The sequence below is a fragment of the Perca flavescens genome, chromosome 6 (genome assembly GCF_004354835.1).
Source record: "Perca flavescens isolate YP-PL-M2 chromosome 6, PFLA_1.0, whole genome shotgun sequence".
Classification (NCBI taxonomy): domain Eukaryota; kingdom Metazoa; phylum Chordata; class Actinopteri; order Perciformes; family Percidae; genus Perca; species Perca flavescens.
Genome location: NC_041336.1, coordinates 7762135 through 7781563, shown reverse-complemented (window position 1 = coordinate 7781563; position 19429 = coordinate 7762135). Strand labels below are relative to the sequence as shown.

At 39.6% G+C, this 19429-nt stretch overlaps 1 protein-coding gene across 2 annotated transcripts in view; it reads right to left on the bottom strand.

Annotated features, from left to right (window-relative positions):
• Positions 1-676: 676 nt before the first annotated feature.
• Positions 677-19429, bottom strand: part of atg5 (ATG5 autophagy related 5 homolog (S. cerevisiae)) — a 38790-nt gene continuing 20037 nt past the window's right edge. For both annotated transcript variants that reach the window (XM_028580165.1, XM_028580167.1), the window contains exons 7-8: positions 19116-19233; positions 677-3388 (exon numbers count right to left, since the gene is read on the bottom strand). In XM_028580165.1, coding sequence (XP_028435966.1) covers positions 3252-3388; positions 19116-19233 — 255 coding nt within the window. In that variant the 3' untranslated portion in view covers positions 677-3251. The remainder of the gene's footprint in view (positions 3389-19115; positions 19234-19429) is intronic.

The following is a 19429-nucleotide window of genomic DNA, read 5'->3' as shown; positions in this document are numbered from 1 at the left end:
TTGCGGTGAGAAATGACTCTTTGTATTAGTTTCACTTCATGGATGAGGTGTAATATGTATCTGTTATGCTCAAAATCCTAAAAAAAAAAAAAAGTGTGTCGTCCGGTGACTTTGCCGCGCAGAAGCTCGAGTGAAGGGAATTACTCTTCTGAAGAGTCCATGTTTTTTTAATCCTCAGTGTCCTCCTTGGCTACTAGCAACTGCATGAAGGAGGGGGTGGGGGGGCGGCGCACGGTCACAGAAGGCTTGTATCATGTGGACGGCCGACAGTTTTGTCATTACTTAGAATTCCTCACGGGGGCGACAGCAACTACGCACTATAGCTTTAAGGGACCCCTTTACTATCACTGAGTAAACTGTCAACCCACGATTAAAGTGACATATTTTATGGATATTTCAATTTGAATTCAATGCATAACAACAACAGTACAGATTAACACAATTAACACAAATAGGTAAATTGGTATTGGCACTTATAATTTAGGTAACATATTAGGTTACCATAGTGAAACGACACCCAGCTTTAATAACTAAGGAAGGTGACACATTTTCATTGGAAAACGTAAAGTCCTTCTTAAAGCATCACTGCTCTCAGGGTCGTGCTGTGAAATGTGTTTAAATACATATGTGCCGTTTTTGTCTTCACAATCAATAACTGCATTCTTTGACAATTAAATATTTGAATCATCTCACTTTTATTTGAAGTCATTCTGGATAACAGTGCCAGGTGAATGCTTTAAGCGTCATTTTTATTTCAGTATGGACAAATGTAAAAAAAAAAATGAAAAGAAAGAACAAGATGTTCATACATGATACAAACTTTGTTAAAAAACATTGTGATTGATTAATTAGGGCCTCCATATTATAGGCAAAGTAATCCAATTTGCATAGTCCTCAACTAAAGTCAGTCAAAAGTCATGTACGCTTTTGCCAGTTTTGATTTTTGTCCACAAACTAAAATTTGCCGATGAAAGCATGTGTAGGACACGTCAAACAACTGTGGCCCCCCCCAACAGCCTGCAGACTTAATGCTAATCGTGCCGGCTGTCTCATTTTCTAAGCAGAGATCTTAAAATGAAACAAAAACCAGATGCTCATTTAAGTTTGGCAGCAGACAAAGAGGCTTGAGCCAAACCTGACTAAACAGACAGTAAAACTGCTAAACTGGGTTGTACTGATGGAGAGAAATCAACACCTGCTATTAAAAACATGTGTGGAGTTCTTTTTTTTTCTTCCCTTTTTTCTAACATCATAAAAATAGCTGATTCACTTTCAAAAGATACCCCCGTGAAAATGCGGTATCTCCATCGGTCTCAAAAAAAGATCGCAAAACGACAAAACAAGTTAAAAACAAAGAACGTTGCGATTTATTTATTTTTTGTTGTTCATTCATTAGTTTTTTGACAGCCTTTGGCTGAGTTCACACTTGGCGTGTCTTACATTAAGCTGCCAGCGCCTGTTTTACATTATAATCCTATGGAGTAAACCAAGTTTTCAAAAAAAGTCGTGAGTGCTTTTTTAAACGCCACCGCCGACCTGTTTTCTGCAGCTCGTAGCGTGTTTTTGAAGTTGAAAAAAGTTCAACTTTTCTAAATAAAAAAATAAATAAAAAAAAAAAAGCCTTACATCAAGCGCTTTTTGAAAGCCGACCAATGACGAGCGGAGTAGAGAGACCTGTCGTTTTCATAACGAGAAAAATGGAGTCGGAGCACAGCGAGTTATGATATGACCGGGTGCTCCGTGTACAGGGAACTCGCTTTGTTTTATGTAACGTTAGTAGCACAGCTCTCTCTCTCTCTCTCTATTCTCTCTTTAGCTCACTCCACCGCTTTGTTTTATCCAACGTTAGCACTGCTCCACATAGCGCTCTCAGATACTGTAGCAGTAGCTGTGGTTATAGCAGCAAAAGACGCCGTTGGCTGCTTTTTGGATTATAATAACACTGCCTGCTTTTTTTTTTTTTTTTTTTTTTTTTACTATAAAAGCGCCCTATTCAACTTTTTCTTGTCAAAAAAGATGCCAAGTGTGAACATGGCCTCAGAATCATATCACCCATAGAGGAGCCAATGTAACCATCAAAGGGCAACTCCGGTTTATTTCAACTCTGAAAATACATCGTATGAAACTGGAATTTCTCTTTAAGGTGAAGATGGAAGAAAATTAAAATGAACAAAAATGGAGTTAAACTGTTTCTGAGTTAAAGCTGCAATGTAATACTAATTCAGAAACCGTACCAGGTGATGTCAAGTGTGTCTGCTTGTTAAGTTGCTTTTTCAAATACCTTAGATGCTTATTTCAACAGTGGCACCAGATGCTCAGTCCAAACCAGAGCCCAGAGTGTGCTGGGATCAGCGCAGAGAAATCAAATGGGTCGACCAGTGCCCCAGGCCTCCAAAACACCCTGTCCTCTTCTTCTTCCAGCTCACTTTGTCAAATGAGGCCACGTGTTAATGCAAGCAACAGAAAATCCTCCGTGGAAAGTTAAAACCGAAGCACCAGAAGTTCCTGGAGAGCATTTGGAGATGTTGGAGAAAAGTTAGTGATGTAAACTTTGTGTGTGTCTGTATGTTTGTTTTTTCTCGCACGGTCAACGAGGATTGGCGATGAAAAATACATGAACGTGGTAACTAAGGCAACTTCAGCAGGACTGGCTACACCTCTGCCATAATCCCAAACAAATGGGTCTCCCTGTCCACAGGACAGTCTTTCTCTTGGACTAGACAAGGAGGAAGATATATGGCCGGATGAAAAGAAAAAGAAAAAACGAGGGAATGGATTCACCTCCTCTCCTCCTGTGGAGATGTTTGTTTGTATGTTTGGAGAGGAGGAGAAGAGGAGAAGATGCGAGATTGAGTAGAAAGGAGTGATCTTCTGCTCACTCAGCCACCTCTTCACCTAAAGAAATGTCTTTTCTCTTTTGGGAGCAGAGGAGGAAGAGAAGATCTGTTCATCCTTGCATCCTATAAACAGAGGGGGAAAAGAGGAGGAGTAGTAGTAGTAGTAGTAGTAGTAGTAGTGATAGGAGGAGTAGAAATATAAATAGATAGAAAAGGAGGTTTGTTAAATCCCTCCTTCACATCCTTTGTTCATCTGTATCTATAAGATCCTGATCTCCTTCTCGTTAAAGAGTCTGTTAGTTCAGAGTTCCCGCGGTTTTTAGCGCTACTGTTCCGGAAGTTACCCAGCCGGCTGGCGGGGTCGGTCGGCCGGTCGGTCGGCAAGGTGACAGTGAAGTGGGGGCAGGCGTGGCCTCAGTCAGAGGGGACAGGTGTGACGCAGATGTGCAGGAAGTTGTCGGGGTGGCTGAGGTGTTCGCTCAGCCACTGCAGGGGCGTCTCCAGCAGCGGCTCGATGCCGTGGATCACCACCTGGTAACGCTTCTGCTCACCTGGACAGAGAGAAAGGAGGGAGGGAGGGAGGCACAATTCATTTTATCATTATTAAGTAGTAGCATCCTTTAATACACGTGTTAAACTCAAGGCCCACGGCCAAATCCGGCCCCTAGCAAATTTTGATCTGGCCCGCATTATCAATTTAGGTTCACGATACATTTTGCCCTAGATGTGAGCCAAACCAAAAAGACGGGAATCTGCTTTTCACAGCAGCAGAATTTGGCAGATTTGAGACTCCGAAATTCCCCCAGAACCAAAGAGTTTACATTACATTCAGGCTGTGAAACAGGTTGTCGTAAACACTTTTTATCATGGTTTTGCTTTGATTTTTCTATGATGGCTAAGGAACTTTTTTTGCTGACTTTTTAGGGCTTCTTGTCGACCAAACTGTAAGGGAGAAAGCCATATGAGACAGGAATAATACAGTCAAAAGGTATTTGATATTTTTGGTTGAATAAAAGCATGTCAAACATGTCTGGCCCTTAATGCAATTCTCATTTTCCAGTGTGGCCCTTGGTGAAGTTTTGTTTGACACCCCTGCTTTGAAAGAGTAGAGTAAGTGATGTTAATCCAATACACTTTTTGTCAAATATCAGCAAATAGCTCATCACGGTCACCTAGCTCTCTATTTTCAGTTTGTGCTGAAAAAAAAAAATCTGGCTGTGTAAATGGGAAACAAACAGAAAGGAGTGCACGAGCCACAAAACACTGTTCCAGCCGATCGGCAACAGATTACTGGAAGGCCTGCTTCTAATTTAAACAGTTCAATGTTGTTTTCTTGTTAATTCTTTTAGTTAGTCTTTTATATTTTTCTCTAACCTTTTTTTGTGCATTTTTATGTACTTGTTTCTCTCCATTTTACTTTGAAGCACTTTGTAACTTACAACAGTGTGGACAAAAGTATTATACAAATTAAGTTTGTTTTTCGTTTTTTTTAGAAAAGCAGAAAAAGGAAAACTGCAGAGAAGAAGTATTGAAGACTGAATAGACGGTTGTCAAAAGACAGCAGAGAAATAGAAAGGATTGGAGGGAAAAGAGTGATACAGAGACAAACTACTACTAAAAATAAAAGAGGAGAAAAGGAGGCAAAGACAGAAAAGAGAGGAAATAAAAAGAAACAGAAGAATGAAAAAGAACAAAGAGGAGAGGAGAGAAAATTAAGAACGGTAGAGAGAAGAGGAGGAAATAAGGGAAACGAACAGTTCAAAATCAGAGTGAAGGAGAAAGCAGAGAGCAATAAGTGGAACACGAGAAAGGAAGACAGCAGGTCAGAAAAGAAAAGAAGAAAGAGAAGACAAAAGGATGGAGGTAACAATGGTGGAGAGAAAGAGGAAAAGAGATGGTTAGATGAGGTGAGAGAGACCACATCAGACGCTACAGCAATACCACTGCTGTGGTGGCTGAGACAGAGAGAGAGAGAGAGAGAGAAAGCGAAAAGAGAGAGAAGAGAGAAAATACCGGTGTAAATGTGAGTGTCAGTGTTCAGTTATGAAGCAGAAGAGAGCAACAGTTGATTGTTGATGTGTTCGTCGTTGACAGAAGTCGAATTTTTAACTTTCACTCTGACAGTTTGTACTTTCAGGGTGTGTGTGTGTGTGCGTGGGTGTGCATGTGTGTCTCTGGCTATGACGGCCTCCTGTGACTGACCCCGCCCACCGCTGAAAGGCCACGACCGCAAATCGGCCGTTACGAGCAGCGACTTTCTCGACCTTATAGAACCTTCTCGAGTCGTGTGATTTGCAGAGAGATTTCTGACGATTTAACATTCAGAAGGCCTTCAACTTTGAGCTATACACTTAGTTTTTCTTTTTTTTTTTTAGATAAAGCTTGTGTTACAAACGGAGCGTGAGGTCAAAAAAGACACGAGCAGGAAGAGTCAAATGAAAGACACAACAGAGATGCATTATAGGAAATGTAGGATCCAGTCCACCCTTACTAATGAATAAAAGTCAGGATATTTCAGCCTCTGCTGCTCTGATTTTTAGCGTATCTTTTTCTCTCCTCTCTCTCTCTCTCTCTCTCTCTCTCTCTCTCTCTCTCTCTCTCTCTCTCTCTCTCTCTCTCTCTCTCTCTCTCTCTCTCTCTCTCTCTCTCTCTCTCTCTCTAGTCCGCCAACTTTGTGGTAGTGCATTTCTGAGGACTATGGTTAACTGCTCCTCAGATCTCTGCAGGGTAAATCCAGACAGCTAGCTAGACTATCTGTCCAATCTGAGTTTTCTGTTGCACAAATAAAACAACTTTTGAACGTACACGTGTTCCACCAAAACAAGTTCCTTCCTGAGCCTATTTTTCAACAGCACCGATGCTCCATACGGTGCTTAGCTCCGCCAGGGACGATTGTGAATGGTTTAAAAATAATCACAACAAACCAGAGCACGTTTCTCTCCCATCCCAGAATGCTGAAGCCAGACCTTCCTCCGCAGCGCCGTGGAGGAAGGTCTGCCAATGCGAGACCAATGTTCAGCCAACAATCCTGAACCGCAACGTCAGTGGTTTGAATCCAGCAGGGGACATTTGTTGCGTCTCCAATAGAGATGTAAAATGCCCCAAATATAATTGAATGAATGAATAAAAAGTAAAAGTAAAAGTGTTGGCCTGTTAGAGGATGCACAATTCAACAGGACTGGTTTACAATCTGGCACCAGAAAAAAAGGAAGTCCAAGAAACCACAACATATTTAACTGCTTTAAAATTCCATTTGACAATAAAGTGCTGCTTCTAACTGTAATCAGAACCAAGGCTTTGAATTAGATTTTCACACATTTTAAGACTTTTTCAGGAGACACCCTGATAGTTGTGTAACATGTGTTCAAATGTATTATTGATATATATTTATTTAAATAGTTAGTTGGTGTGCACATATTGTTATTAAGAGCTCCCTCTATGCACTAGAAAATGAAAAAGAGAAGACATGCTGAAATTGAAATTAAAACCTGACAGTTCTCTTAAACCAGTTTAAAGGCCAAAAGCATTGAAAAACCACCTGCATGCACACAGGTCATTAACATTTTCTATTACTGAGCTTTAGATGATAATTCCTACCAACAGTGACTTATTGACTGTTTGACTCATTTATTTTTGTTGTGTTTATTCTTATTTTTTAATCACAAATGTGCAGGTGAGGTCAGGTGGTTGAACTTCTAATAGAAATCGGCCTGTTTAAACAAAACTGATTGTGATTTTATCTGTTTACATTTGACTTTGGCTTCACTAGAAACCATACACACTTTAGAAAAAGCTCACCTGTTTAAAGAGAAACACAAATTGTATTTCACCTGCAGATGATTCATGTTTCAAGACAAATATTTTTGTCAGTGAACGTGTCCCGGAAGGTGACAAATGTTTTTGCTTCTTGGTTGTAAAACAGAAACTATATTTTTCATGTTCAAACATGAAAAACAGTAAATGCAGGTGTCTTCAGTTTGTTTGGAAGAGTTTGTAAATGCTTTTAGTTAAGAATTGAGTTTAAGTATTATTATTTTTTTAACATATATACACATTTAAGTATTTGGAAGTAGCTTTCAGCTTCTGGCTAATTAAAACAACTTCCATATACAATCAGGATGTTCTGCGTGTGCGTGAGAAAGACAGACAGCGATGAGCCTTTTCCCGTCTATGACTCTTGACCTCACTCACACTCTCTCTCTCTCACACACACACACACACACACACACACACACACACACACACACACACACACACACACACACACACACACACACACACACACACACACACACACACACACACACACACACACACACACACACACACACACACACACACACACACAGAGGTCGGGCTTGTGACGTCTTAGTTCCACGTAATATCAGGAGGACGGTTGAGACAGAGGGTTAACTGACGGTCTGAGAAGTGACTCCACCCTACACCTGCTGACTGGCTGGCAAACAGCATCATGCAAGAAACTAATGCCAGGAAACGGTGCAAGAAATGTGCTCAGCAAAAGGTTTTCTTCTGACATTTACAGATGTGCACATGTACGCCAGTGCTGGTAACTGTGGGAATTAAATGACGTATATATATATATTAGCAATTTATCGGTTGTACCAACTGTTTTTTTGTTGGCAAGTATAAGGCATAACAGAGTGGCGGCTAGATTCCAACACAAACCAGAATGTGTAATATTCAACAGCTGAAGAGATATTTAAATCCCATTTTAAAAAAGTGCCCTTTTACAGAGTTTGTGGCCTGAATGGTACTTGTATCCGTTTAAATCTATAGTATACGTTATGGCATTATCGAAACTTATATTTTAAATACATCCTGATAGTTGTGTAACACGTTTTCAAATGTGTTATTGATATATAATTATTTAAATAGTTAGTACTTTATGCTGAAATTGACATTAATATTCTTCTATTATATTATTATTTCGTGTTGATCCTTTTTTCCAATAATGTAAAACCTTTAATTTTTTAATTTTAATTTGTTTTAAATTGTTTTATCATTGTTGGTCTGCCATGGTATTATTGTCTTGTTAAGCACAGTAACTTTGTTTTAAAAAGTGCTGTATAAATAAAGTTATTATTATTATGATGATTTAAATGTATTGGGACAGAGGTGGATCCCAGACGAATCTAAAAGCTGAAGGCATGGATAAGTTTCTGCAGGACGATTCAAAAGGAAATGTTTGGTGATTGCAGGAAGTTTGGGAACGCAGGCTGTATAGGTGGAAGCAGAAGAGTTTCTGTTTCCAAAATAAAAAAAATAAAAACATTAACTGGAGGATTTTTAGCAGCTCTGGTAATTTTTAAGGTCACTACAGCAAGGTACAGGCCATGCAGGTGAAGCAAGGAAAAAAAAGAAAGAAAAAAAATGGATTCAAAACATAATAAATGTGTAACAAATTCTTTTGGTGTTAGTGGATTGAAAAAAATAACACAATTCTGTTGTTAATTTATCCTGATAAATGTATTCTTAACTAAGAACTGTTTAAGGTGAAGTACTTGCTTGCATTGTTGGCTTTCTGCACTAAAACCACTGAGCCACAAGCTTGAAAAAAATAAAGAAATTCAAGTTATCATTGTACTGATGCCACTTCCTCTCGACTGAAGGCAGTCGGTTTCTTTCATGTGCTTTACAGCATTATGACAAAACCTAAGGTAAGGCTGTTTAGAGTCCGAGACTAGAGGATTCATATTGCTGGGAGTTAAGGAGCAGCTGAAAGAGCATGAACTGTGAGAAGAGCAGCAGCGTTACATGTTCTTTGAAAGAGGGAACTACTGTACAGGCGGCATTCAAATGAATTAGGTTCAAGCACTGAAAGTATTGGAAAAGGCAGTTAAAGTGTAAGCATTGGCATTAGTTGAAGTGTACTGAAAGGAGGTAAACAATGTTTGGGATAAAAAAAAAAAGTATGTTTATTGATATTTTAATTTGAAGGACAATCTGCAGCTGCATAATCATCAGCTCTCTTGCACCTTCTTTTTTTTTCATTCCATTTTTGTTGTTGTTTACAACTACAATTTATTTTATCCCATTACGCTTTGCAGTGCCACTTTAAAAATGTGTTATTATCTTTTTTTTTGTAGGGAGCTGCTTATTTTTTTTAAAAGTGTCTACCGAGGTCAACTTGAGCGAAATCATAAGAAATTGTTCAGAAGCACAGAAAGTAAAAGGTGTGATCTTGCCTATATGACAGCAATAATGAGAGCACACTTTCTCTGGTTCACACACATACACACACACACACAGACACACTGCAGACTGGGACAGAGAACATGTGCGTGTATGAGAAAAATGCAGGAATTAAAAATATCAGACAGATAAGGTAATTCTGGTTCGTGACTCCGCATGATTTATCGTATTCTGGTAAACGTCGCTGGTATGAATTCCTGCAATAAACACGTTAATGTCTGCGACCTCAGAACAGCTGATAGTTGTTAAGCCACTAACTTAAGACAGCAGAGAAAAAAAGCTCATTTTATTTCTCACAAAAACACGGCAGACAGATGGTATTTTTGTGCATCTTAAATATTCCTCACACTCTAACTTCCATCAAACTACTTTAGCTGGTACATGTGTGATAGAACTTAATTCTGACATTTCTGATATGATAATGTATCCAAAGACACTGAACTTTAAGAGGTGAGAGTATAGAACAGTTATTTGATTTTGATTTTTCATACATTTCCCCACCAATTTAAAACGCATCAAGGTCAGTAGTCTTGTTATGAGGAGTACTACTCAACTTCAGAAAACAATGAGAAAACAGTTGGTCTGTCAGATGATGTCATAGAGGGTTATTTCAGCCTGGGCTTGGACATTTAACTTAACGCCATGTTAAAGTGCCCGTATTATTCTCATTTTCGGTGCATAATTGTATTTTGAGGTTGTACCAGAATAGGTTTACATGGTTTTATTTAAAAAAAAAAACACCATATTTTTGTTGTACTGCACATTGCTGCAGCTCCTCTTTTCACCCTTTGGGTTGAGCTCTCTGTTTTAGCTACAGAGTGAGGTATGACAATATCCCATCTCTGTTGGAAGTCGCACATGCGGAGTAGCTAGGTAAGGACTACTAGCTAGCTAGCGGCGGTAGCAGACGAGGGACATGTAAGTAGTTCTATACAATTTCTTTTGTAGATTAGGGTGAACTTGGGTGTGTTGTAGCACGAAGTGGCTAACCGCCAGCGCCATTCCACGCAAAGTTGGAAGTGCTTGTTTAGAAGAAGTCTCCCGACTAATCCTGCCTTGTACTGACCGAAGTTGGAGAAACAGCTAGCTGATGTGGTATTAGCTAAAGTGGTTAGCATACACCAAATGTTTTGGCCGATGACCTAGACGGCCCTGCAGATTTTGACCAGCTTGCCCGGAGACTGAAGGCAGGACACATTCAGAAACCCGTATCTCACTACAAGCAGCATGGATGGTTTGAATGCATGTGGAAGCACCAGAGACACAAAATAACACCCCAAATCTGAGAAAAAGTGATTTCTTTTTCACAATATGGGCACTTTAAAGCTATAGTGCATAGTTTCTGCCGCCCTCCACGCAGTTGCTAGTAGCCAAGAAGGACACGGAGGATTAAAAAAAAACATGATTGACTCTTCAGAAGAGGTCATTATCTTCACTTGAGTTTCTGCGTGGGAAAGTCCCCGGATGACACAATCTTCTGAACATAGCCATACGGAGAAATACAGAGAGAGTTCTGTGGAGCTGATAGTCTTAATTAGCTTTGTAGCAACTCATTTGGCAATGGCTTGAATGTAACGGATCTTCATTAATATCAAAAAGTGACGCACTAAAGCTTTAATGTAAACGAAACACACAAAATGTATCCATTGTTTTTGTAGCTTGACCTGCACTCAGAACTAAAAGTCAGAATATCTCGACCGGCTGCTGCTGCAATTTGAACCACTTTAATCTGTCTTTTTCAAGGCCCTAAACTTTATGGAAATGCAATACCAAATTGCTGGACTACCCCCCTTTAATGAAAGGCCATTGTGCGCACAAGGGACACACACCCAGTCTTCTCACAGTGAATCCACTGATAATTGACAATAACAAAAATGAGAACCTCTTATTTTCCCCCTTCTGCAGGAGAAGCAATTGTGATGACAGTAAAGGTTGAGGGGTTGACTCCCCTTGGGACTGCCCAGAAGTACAGGTACAACCACCATCAGTAGATTTGTCACAATTGCGAGAGATGTTCTACAGGAATACAAATTAACAGAGGTGTTTCCCCAGTTTGACTAACTCTCAGTTCTGTGATTCATTAACAGGGTTGACCATCAGCAGGAACAACTTAAAGCAACTTCAAGCCAACAAACACGGACTGAAAACCACATCGACATCTGAGAGAGATCAAGCTTCTGGCAAAAAAAAAAAAAAAAAAAACAATATTCCATTGTTACATTTCCAAGATCAAATTATGTTAAATAGGCAGTCCATTATTTAAAGCAATGCATCCTAACATTGTTTAATTCGGTTATTTGGAGATCTGTCATAATTATGTCATGATTCAAATTTCACTACATTGTTGACTGTGGTGTCAAGTTCGGATTTTCATAAATTTATTGAAGTAAATGCTCAGCTGGGATCACTTGTTCTGTCACAAACAAACAGGCATCCCTATCAGACTCACTACATTACACAAAAAAAATGAAGTGAGTTCAAATTGGAGAGAAACCGCAAAGGGCTTCATGGCTTCTTAACTAAACCACACACTGCAGTTTAATAGTTCAATACCGTGACCTTTGACATGCGAGTGAAAAAATCTCACTCGCAAAAATTTCAAAGGATTGAGATTTCACTGTTCAACCAAGTTATACAACTCTGATTGTGAACTTTAACCAGGAAGAAATAACTTTTCTTTACTGGGTCTGGATCCAATTGTTACATCTATATGCATATTATATGTATATATGTATTTCATGTAGAGATGTTCCGATACCGATATCGGTATCGGCTCCGATACTGCCTAAAACGCTGGTATCGGGAAGTACTGGAGTTTATGCACCGATCCGATACCAACTAATAAAGCCCTAAAGAAAATCTACATTAAAGTAGTTTATTTATGTTCTTTTTCCGTTATAACTGACTGTCAAACTGGAGAATAAAAGAAAGTTCTGTGGCATTCATTGTTTGTGTTTGTTCATGTTTCACAAAGAGTTTAACCTGAGCCGGACCGACAACAAAGATAGAAATCATATCATATCCATACAGGGATAGTAGTATACAGCTGTTAAAACATAATGAAATATATGACACTCTGGTATCGGATCGGTACTCGGTATCGGCCGATACGCAAGTTCAGGTATCGGAATCGGTATCGGGAAGCAAAAAAGTGGTATCGGGCCATCTCTAATTTCATGACATATTTAAATATACTGTAAGTCAAAGTTGCTTACTGGAAAAGCTGATGGGACCAGACAGGGAGCCAGTAAAGTGGAAATACATCTTCTAACCACAGTCAAATTACTAATAACTTGTTTGCATTGCAAAGTAGCACTACAAAAATGGGCTGATTTGTCCGCTTACACACACACACACACACACACACACACACACACACACACACACACACACACACACACACACACACACACACACACACACACACACACACACACACACACACACACACACACACACACACACCCTGTGGTTGAGTAGTACACGACCGCCGGCCAAGACGGCATGTTTTGTCAGCCGAGCGAAGCCAACCATTATTTAGGAAGACCACAACGCTGCACTCTCCTCACAGCCAAACACCCAGTGTGACTGCACCACTGGCAGCTGGTCAGACTGACTGACAGACAAAAATACTGAATGACCAGTGGTGTAGTCTACAGTATGTGATATGCAGGTATACACAGTATACCAACTAAGAAAGCTCCAGGATTTCCATATAACCACTTAAAAATGCCCAATGACACGTAACAACATACTTTCCATTATATTTTTGATATATTTTGAATTGTCATCTGTGTTGTTTTTCTTCACATAGGCTAAATGAATGTATGTCCACCATAAATTGGTGCATTAAAGAGTCTCAGAATACAGGAAATGTATGTACTTTGCTGGGGCAGGACACCCAGACCCCCCACTATGATATGGACCCCTCCTCCTCCAAAGGCAGTTTCTGGCCAATATACAGTACAGTACACCCACTACAATACGTTTGGCTACACCATTGTGAATGACTGACTGGTAGAAAGTCCAACTGGCACTCAGCATTGTAAGAGAGAGAAAACAGTTGAGCGCAGGGCTGCAAGAGCCAATCATTTTAATTATTGATTCATTTAGTGATTATTTCTTTTGATAAATTAGTCAGTCAAAATTAAAAAAAAAATTAGGATTTTTGCAATTTCCCTTTATCTTTAAATGTATTGTTTTGCATTTGTATATTCAATCTAAAATTATATGTATAAAAAAGAAACAAACAAATCTTTCAATATGAGAGGCAGTCCCCGGAAAATATTTGCCATTTTTCGCTTTATAAAGAACGATTTAGTAAATTTTATAAAAACAAAGCATGTTCTTCTCTCACCTCTTTTTTCTTAATGTACAACAGTTATATTGTCGATATTTGTTTCTGTATTTACTGTTTATTTCAAACTAACGTTTAATAGGGAAATTCCTAAGTGTTACTTACTTGGTAATAAATCCTTTTTGGATTTCTGATTTCCCCCTGTATGATCCTTATGACATCCACCGTATGAAAAGTTGAGCTTCCAATCCGAGCCGATAAGTTTCTAACGTGCAATCAAACTGTCAAACTAGGCAGCGCTGATCAAATGTAAAAATGAGAAAGTTTATGACCAAGACGAGCCAAAAACCAAGCACCACCATTTAAGGCTGGGCGATATGAAGAAAATCAAATATCACGATTTTCTTGACAAAGTACCTTGATGTTGATATTGCAACGATATTGTAGGATGGACAATTGGTGCTTTAACAAAATATTATTGACACAATGAGATTTTTGATAAACATCAGAAATGTCAATTTAATGAGTAAAGGCAAAGTGTAAAGGCAAATAATAGAACAGCTAGAGCAGTCTGCTAAGTACAGAAAACCTTTACTCTAATGCCAACCTTGAAATCCAGGAAAAGACCCTAGTATATTAAGATTTTACGATATCCAAAATTTAAGACGATATCTAGTCTCATATCACGATATCGATAAAATATCGATATATTGCCCAGCCCTACCGCCATTCATTGAAAGAACTCGTGCTGCCAGGATGAGTGAATCGAGCAGAGTAGCTCTGGTTTTAAAAAAAAAAGGGTATTTCAGCAACCTTTTGCAGCCCACATTTTGCATGCAGCAACATTTTTTTCTAGCCTCAACCAAACCAATGTTACTACTGGTTGAAAACTGCATTCAAACTTTCATATTTTGTTGATGCTCCTGTACAAAACGTGTCCACAGCTCTCCACGGTCAAACTCCTCTTTCCGTAGATATGAAACACAATACTTTGGAACACTATGATAAAATGCCGCATGAACATTTAGAGACTCAAGAAACTGAAAAAAAAAAAACCACCACCAGTACTAATGGTCATTACACAAGGGCCACCCTGATAATTTTAAACTTGTTAATTATGTGTGAGAGAAAACTAAAAGGTAATGGCGCACCATTATTTTCTAATCTCCTAGTGTGTTTTTTACAACTAGAGAGCACATAATTTGTGAAATTTCTCTTAATTTGTGTAATGCCAAACAATTAAAAAGGCAGTATGGCTTTGTCTGAAAGTTATAACACATCTTATGCTTGATGGACTTCATATTATAGTTTACTTTGAATTTACCTAAAATTGTAATTCTGTTTTCACATTTGGCACCTACTGCATGGCTGTACATCCTGGAACTAGGGTTGGGTATTGTTTGAAATGTTAATATATTGATACTGATGTGTTATGATTCTGCAAAACCTTTGACCTTTAAAAAAAGAAGACAAAGTTCTCACATGTTAACTACTGTCAACACAAGCAGCTATATATAAAAATAAAACTATTTGAATAAAGAATAATAAAATAAGATTTTAAAAAGTGTCACAGTGCTAGGGTGGATATCAACATGTTTTTCCAAACTCCAAAAAGTCAAAATCCTTGCCCAAACGTCACTGGTTTCACAGCCTTTTTACAGTAAAGTTGTCCGGACCAAATTAAAAAGCAAAAGATCTCTGCCGACCACATTTTTAATCGGCAAAAGACCCGAAGAACGAGCATGCTTTCGAGCCATTCTGAATTCCCCTGCCTGGTGAACATCTCACACGCCTGCACACATGACACACACACACACACACACACACACACACACACACACACACTACTATCTGCTGTATCAAAACAGCCACTGAAACCTACACTTCCCCCGGTCTCTAAAGTGAGCCGACCCATTTGATCAGCAGCTTGTATTGGAAGGACTGCGAGTGAGTGAGTGGGCTGGACCACAGATGTTGACTGAGATGGTGGGGTGGGAGGGAGGAGGGAATGGATGAGGGAGTTAGATGCTCAAAGTATGGTTGTGTGGATTTGTCACTCAAAGGGGAGGGGTTGGGGTGGGGTTGTGGAGGGGGCAGGGGTTGAGATGGGGTGGGGGGTTTCCTCTGATTATTCACAATAACAATAATCAGTGTGTGGGGTTTTCATGATTGGACTCGCCTCCGATAAAAACCTGAAAGAAAAAAAAACGTTGCTTACGAGAATTGTCAGTCAATACACGCCTGTCATGCGTGGGCAGCATCGCCCTGGAGGTTGTGATTTATGCAGTAAACCAAAGCCAGATTCCTGCCAAAACCTTGCTCAATAACACACCTGGTTGAAAACAATTAAACACGCGAGACAGCTCAAAACAGACGTGGAAACTGACCGCTGGTAACAGTAACATGTTTTGGGTTGGTTTCCCGCAGCGGGAGGGGAATGACAGCCTCGCGGCGATGCAGAATTTTCTGGCCATAGCTTGAGAATGATTTGGGAATCCCCTTCTTTCTTCCTCTTAATTCAAGCCGCCCCCATTTGTTTGCTGGGGCAGTTTTTTTTTTTCGTCCCACAGGGGTCAACACCAATCCTCCCTTAGACATAACAGAGGAGAGGATTGTATGAAAAACCTTGATGTTTGAAAGATCACAGAGAAATGAAGCACCCCAGATTTTCTTTTTGTTATATGGTAGGGTCCCGGCAGTAAAAAGAAAACGAAAAAAAAGTCCTCTGAACTCTTCAACAATACTACCAGCAACAACCCCCCCCCCCCCAAAAAAAAAAAAAAAAAAAACACCACTGTCCCGCCCAGTTGCTGAACACACGTCCCGGTCTCTCTAAACCAAAACACGCCACCATAATCTCTGGCTATCATCCGACTCATCTACCAGCCGAGGAAGAGGTGGAAACCAAACAAACGACAGGAGACAAAAGGGCCACTTTCACCTTGATCAGCCAGGCAGACTCCACTGGGGAGGGAGGAGAGCAGAGAAAAGCAGAGATTTAACGTCAAAGACATGAAAGACGACTACAGCAGACAGGGAAGATGTTGAAGGCTACACCTGAGAGAGAGATAGAGGATCAAAGAGGAAAATAAGAGTCTTAGATCAGGTAAACTATAGGGGGGAAAAAAAAAGGAACCGGAAGAGACAGTAAGAGGATATCTCTGTCTACACCTAATGACTCTGAGTCTCACAAATGTTAAGCAAACCTTGACATTTGGCAAAAACTACAATGCAAATTAGATGAATGTATAACAACTGGGTTGAAGTGGATTAGAATCAGGAAAGCAAAAACGTCCAGAGAAAGTAATAACAAATATATATCCAATAACATCCTGGTACTGGTACAGCTGTTAATGTTCAGAGCTGTAATTCATGCTGCCTGAAGCCCAAAACAACCATGACAAAGACTTCTACAAAGGATGGATTCTGATCCTAGTAAAAGAAAAAAAATGTTTTACTGAAAGCCTTTCCTACAAATGTCACGTCAACAACACTTATACAGCAAGTTTCTATTAGAGGTGCAAATTCTCGAGGCTGCACAATATGAGAAAAAGATGCGATGATGTTGTTGAATATTGCAATAACATCAAGATGACTATAAAAAAAACGATACACTATGCAGCCCTATTTTGGACACACTGTTTGCCTTATTGAACACACATGCGCGGTTATATAGTGGTGCTTCTTTCTTCCCACAAATCGTTGGCAGAGCACTTTACACCTGCTTGCAGAGAGCACATACACTAGCTGATATGATCTGCCACCCGGGATTTTAATTTGAGCGGGCAAAAGGGACACCAGCTAAAAATGAGACGCCTCCTACCTGGATGTTTTGTGAGCGTAAGGGAAGACAAGACAAGTGAGTGTCAGAGCTCAGCGTATCCAGATATTTTATCCAACTTCCGGTCACGTTATTAATCAAGTCGATTAATCATTTAGGGGTTATAAAATAAAAACAAATGCATTTATTTGGTTATTGGGGTTGAGTGGGAAATAATTACTGACTTGCTGCATGTATACCTAGATTTACAGTAATCTCTGATTACCCAGGGTAGAGTTGTTAATGCACATGAATGCATTGGATCCTGACAGTTTTAACTTGTAACGTCTGAATGTGGTTTTCCAGCAAATCCGCAACAAATTGTGAAAAGGGTACTGAGACAGCTTCAGGAATATTTCAGATAACAAAAAAATAAGCATTTCTTCCTTGGAAACGTGGCGTATTTTAGTACCTACTGTTTACTATTTGTGTGTGGTATGGAATTGGGACACACGGCTAACGCTTGTTAGGTTACCCTGATTGGAATGAATCCAATATTGGAAGCAACACGTCACCACATCAATAAAAGCATTTAAGAGATTTGTAATATTTCGTAGGACTTTAAATATTTGGTAGAACTTGAGATTTAAAGAAACCTAAAACAATGGGTTATCTGAAAGTGAGTGTGCGATGTAAACAGCCAGGATGATGCTGGTGATAAAATGAGAGTGACTGTGAGACAGAAAGGTAGACAGACAGACTGAGGAGGAGGAGGAGCAGGAGGAGGAGGAGGGTATTAACGGTTCTGTCTCCCCCGTGCAGGTGAGTCTCCTGCGGGTCCTGTGTCCTAACGCACTATTGTCTTCTTATCTACTTCCTCTCTCCTCCTCTGCAGACACTGCCTGTTTAGACTGCGTGTCTCTCTCTCTCTCTCTCTCTCTCTCTCTCTCTCTCTCTCCTTTCATTATCACCACACCTCTGCCACAGCTGCAACTCAACTGTATGCCACAAGTGCACACAGGGCTAATTTTCTAAACCTGCTGTCCATATGTATACTTTAAGGTTTGGCCTCGTGTTTACATGTAGAGTAGGCGATATGGAGAAAGCCACATGTCACGATAATTTTGACAAAATACCTCGATATTGATACTGCGATGATATTGTAGGGTTGAGAATTGGAGCTTTCACAAAATATTTACACAATGAGATTTGTGACCAATAATCATCAGTAATGTGGATATAATGACTAAGTGGATAGAGGCAAATAACAGAACAGCTAGTAGGTCACTTTACTGTAATGCAGCTCGTAAAACCAGGAAAAGCTTATGTCTTATTACGATATCCAATATCTAAGACGATATCTAGTCTCAAATCACGTTCATTTTGATTTATATTGATCAGCCCTTTTTACACGTAGACTGACCTGAGTCTAATTTATTCAACTGATCAAGTTCTTTTTCTTTTTTTTTTTATTCTGGCACAGCACCACGGTCCATTTAGGTACATTTGAATACATCACATATTGATTACATATGTGCAAATAAATAAAATAAAATAATTAGAAGCCTAAAATAATAAATCCACTGTGTTGTTTTGAGGTGTCTAATCTTGGATATCTTAAAACCCGGACATAAACAATAACATACAGAGATTCTGCAGATCGATTTATCTCTCTGCTCATCCCTAAACACCTAAAATGCAGTTTAACATTTGAAAATGTACATGCACTGCCTGTTGTTAGTCTTTCAATTTGAGAGAAATATGATCGTGGTTCTGGTTTTGACTCGAAGTGGACCTGAGCTTGGAAATGACCTCAGCAAAGTTAAAGTGACTAAACATCCTCCAACTACCTGTTAGTAGACTCCAGCTCTCTCCACCTCTTCCTGTTGGAGCACTCTGAATTTACATCACATGATGCTCTAAATCTCTTTTCCTCTTAATTCCTCCTCACTTTCTATCTGCCCATCACCTCCTCTCCTCCTGTGTGCGTGCGTGTATGCAGACCTACCGTCGTGTGGTAAAGCAGCTGGGCACATCTCTTTCAGCAGGTCGCCAAGTGTGTGCATGTTGCCTTCAGGTGAAACGGGGCGAAACAGCTTCTGGATGAACGGCCTGTCGCTCATGGTCTGAAACAAATTAAAGCATGCCAAATTAACAAGCACAGCAACACATATAGTAAGTAAGTAAAGTTTATTTCTATAGCAAACAGCTAGCGCTGACCAAAGTGCTGTACATAGCGCTTTGGCAAATAATAAAACACACGTACAAATCAGTGATTTAGGCTAAAAAGTACATCGAAAGACAAACACTTAATTACAAACA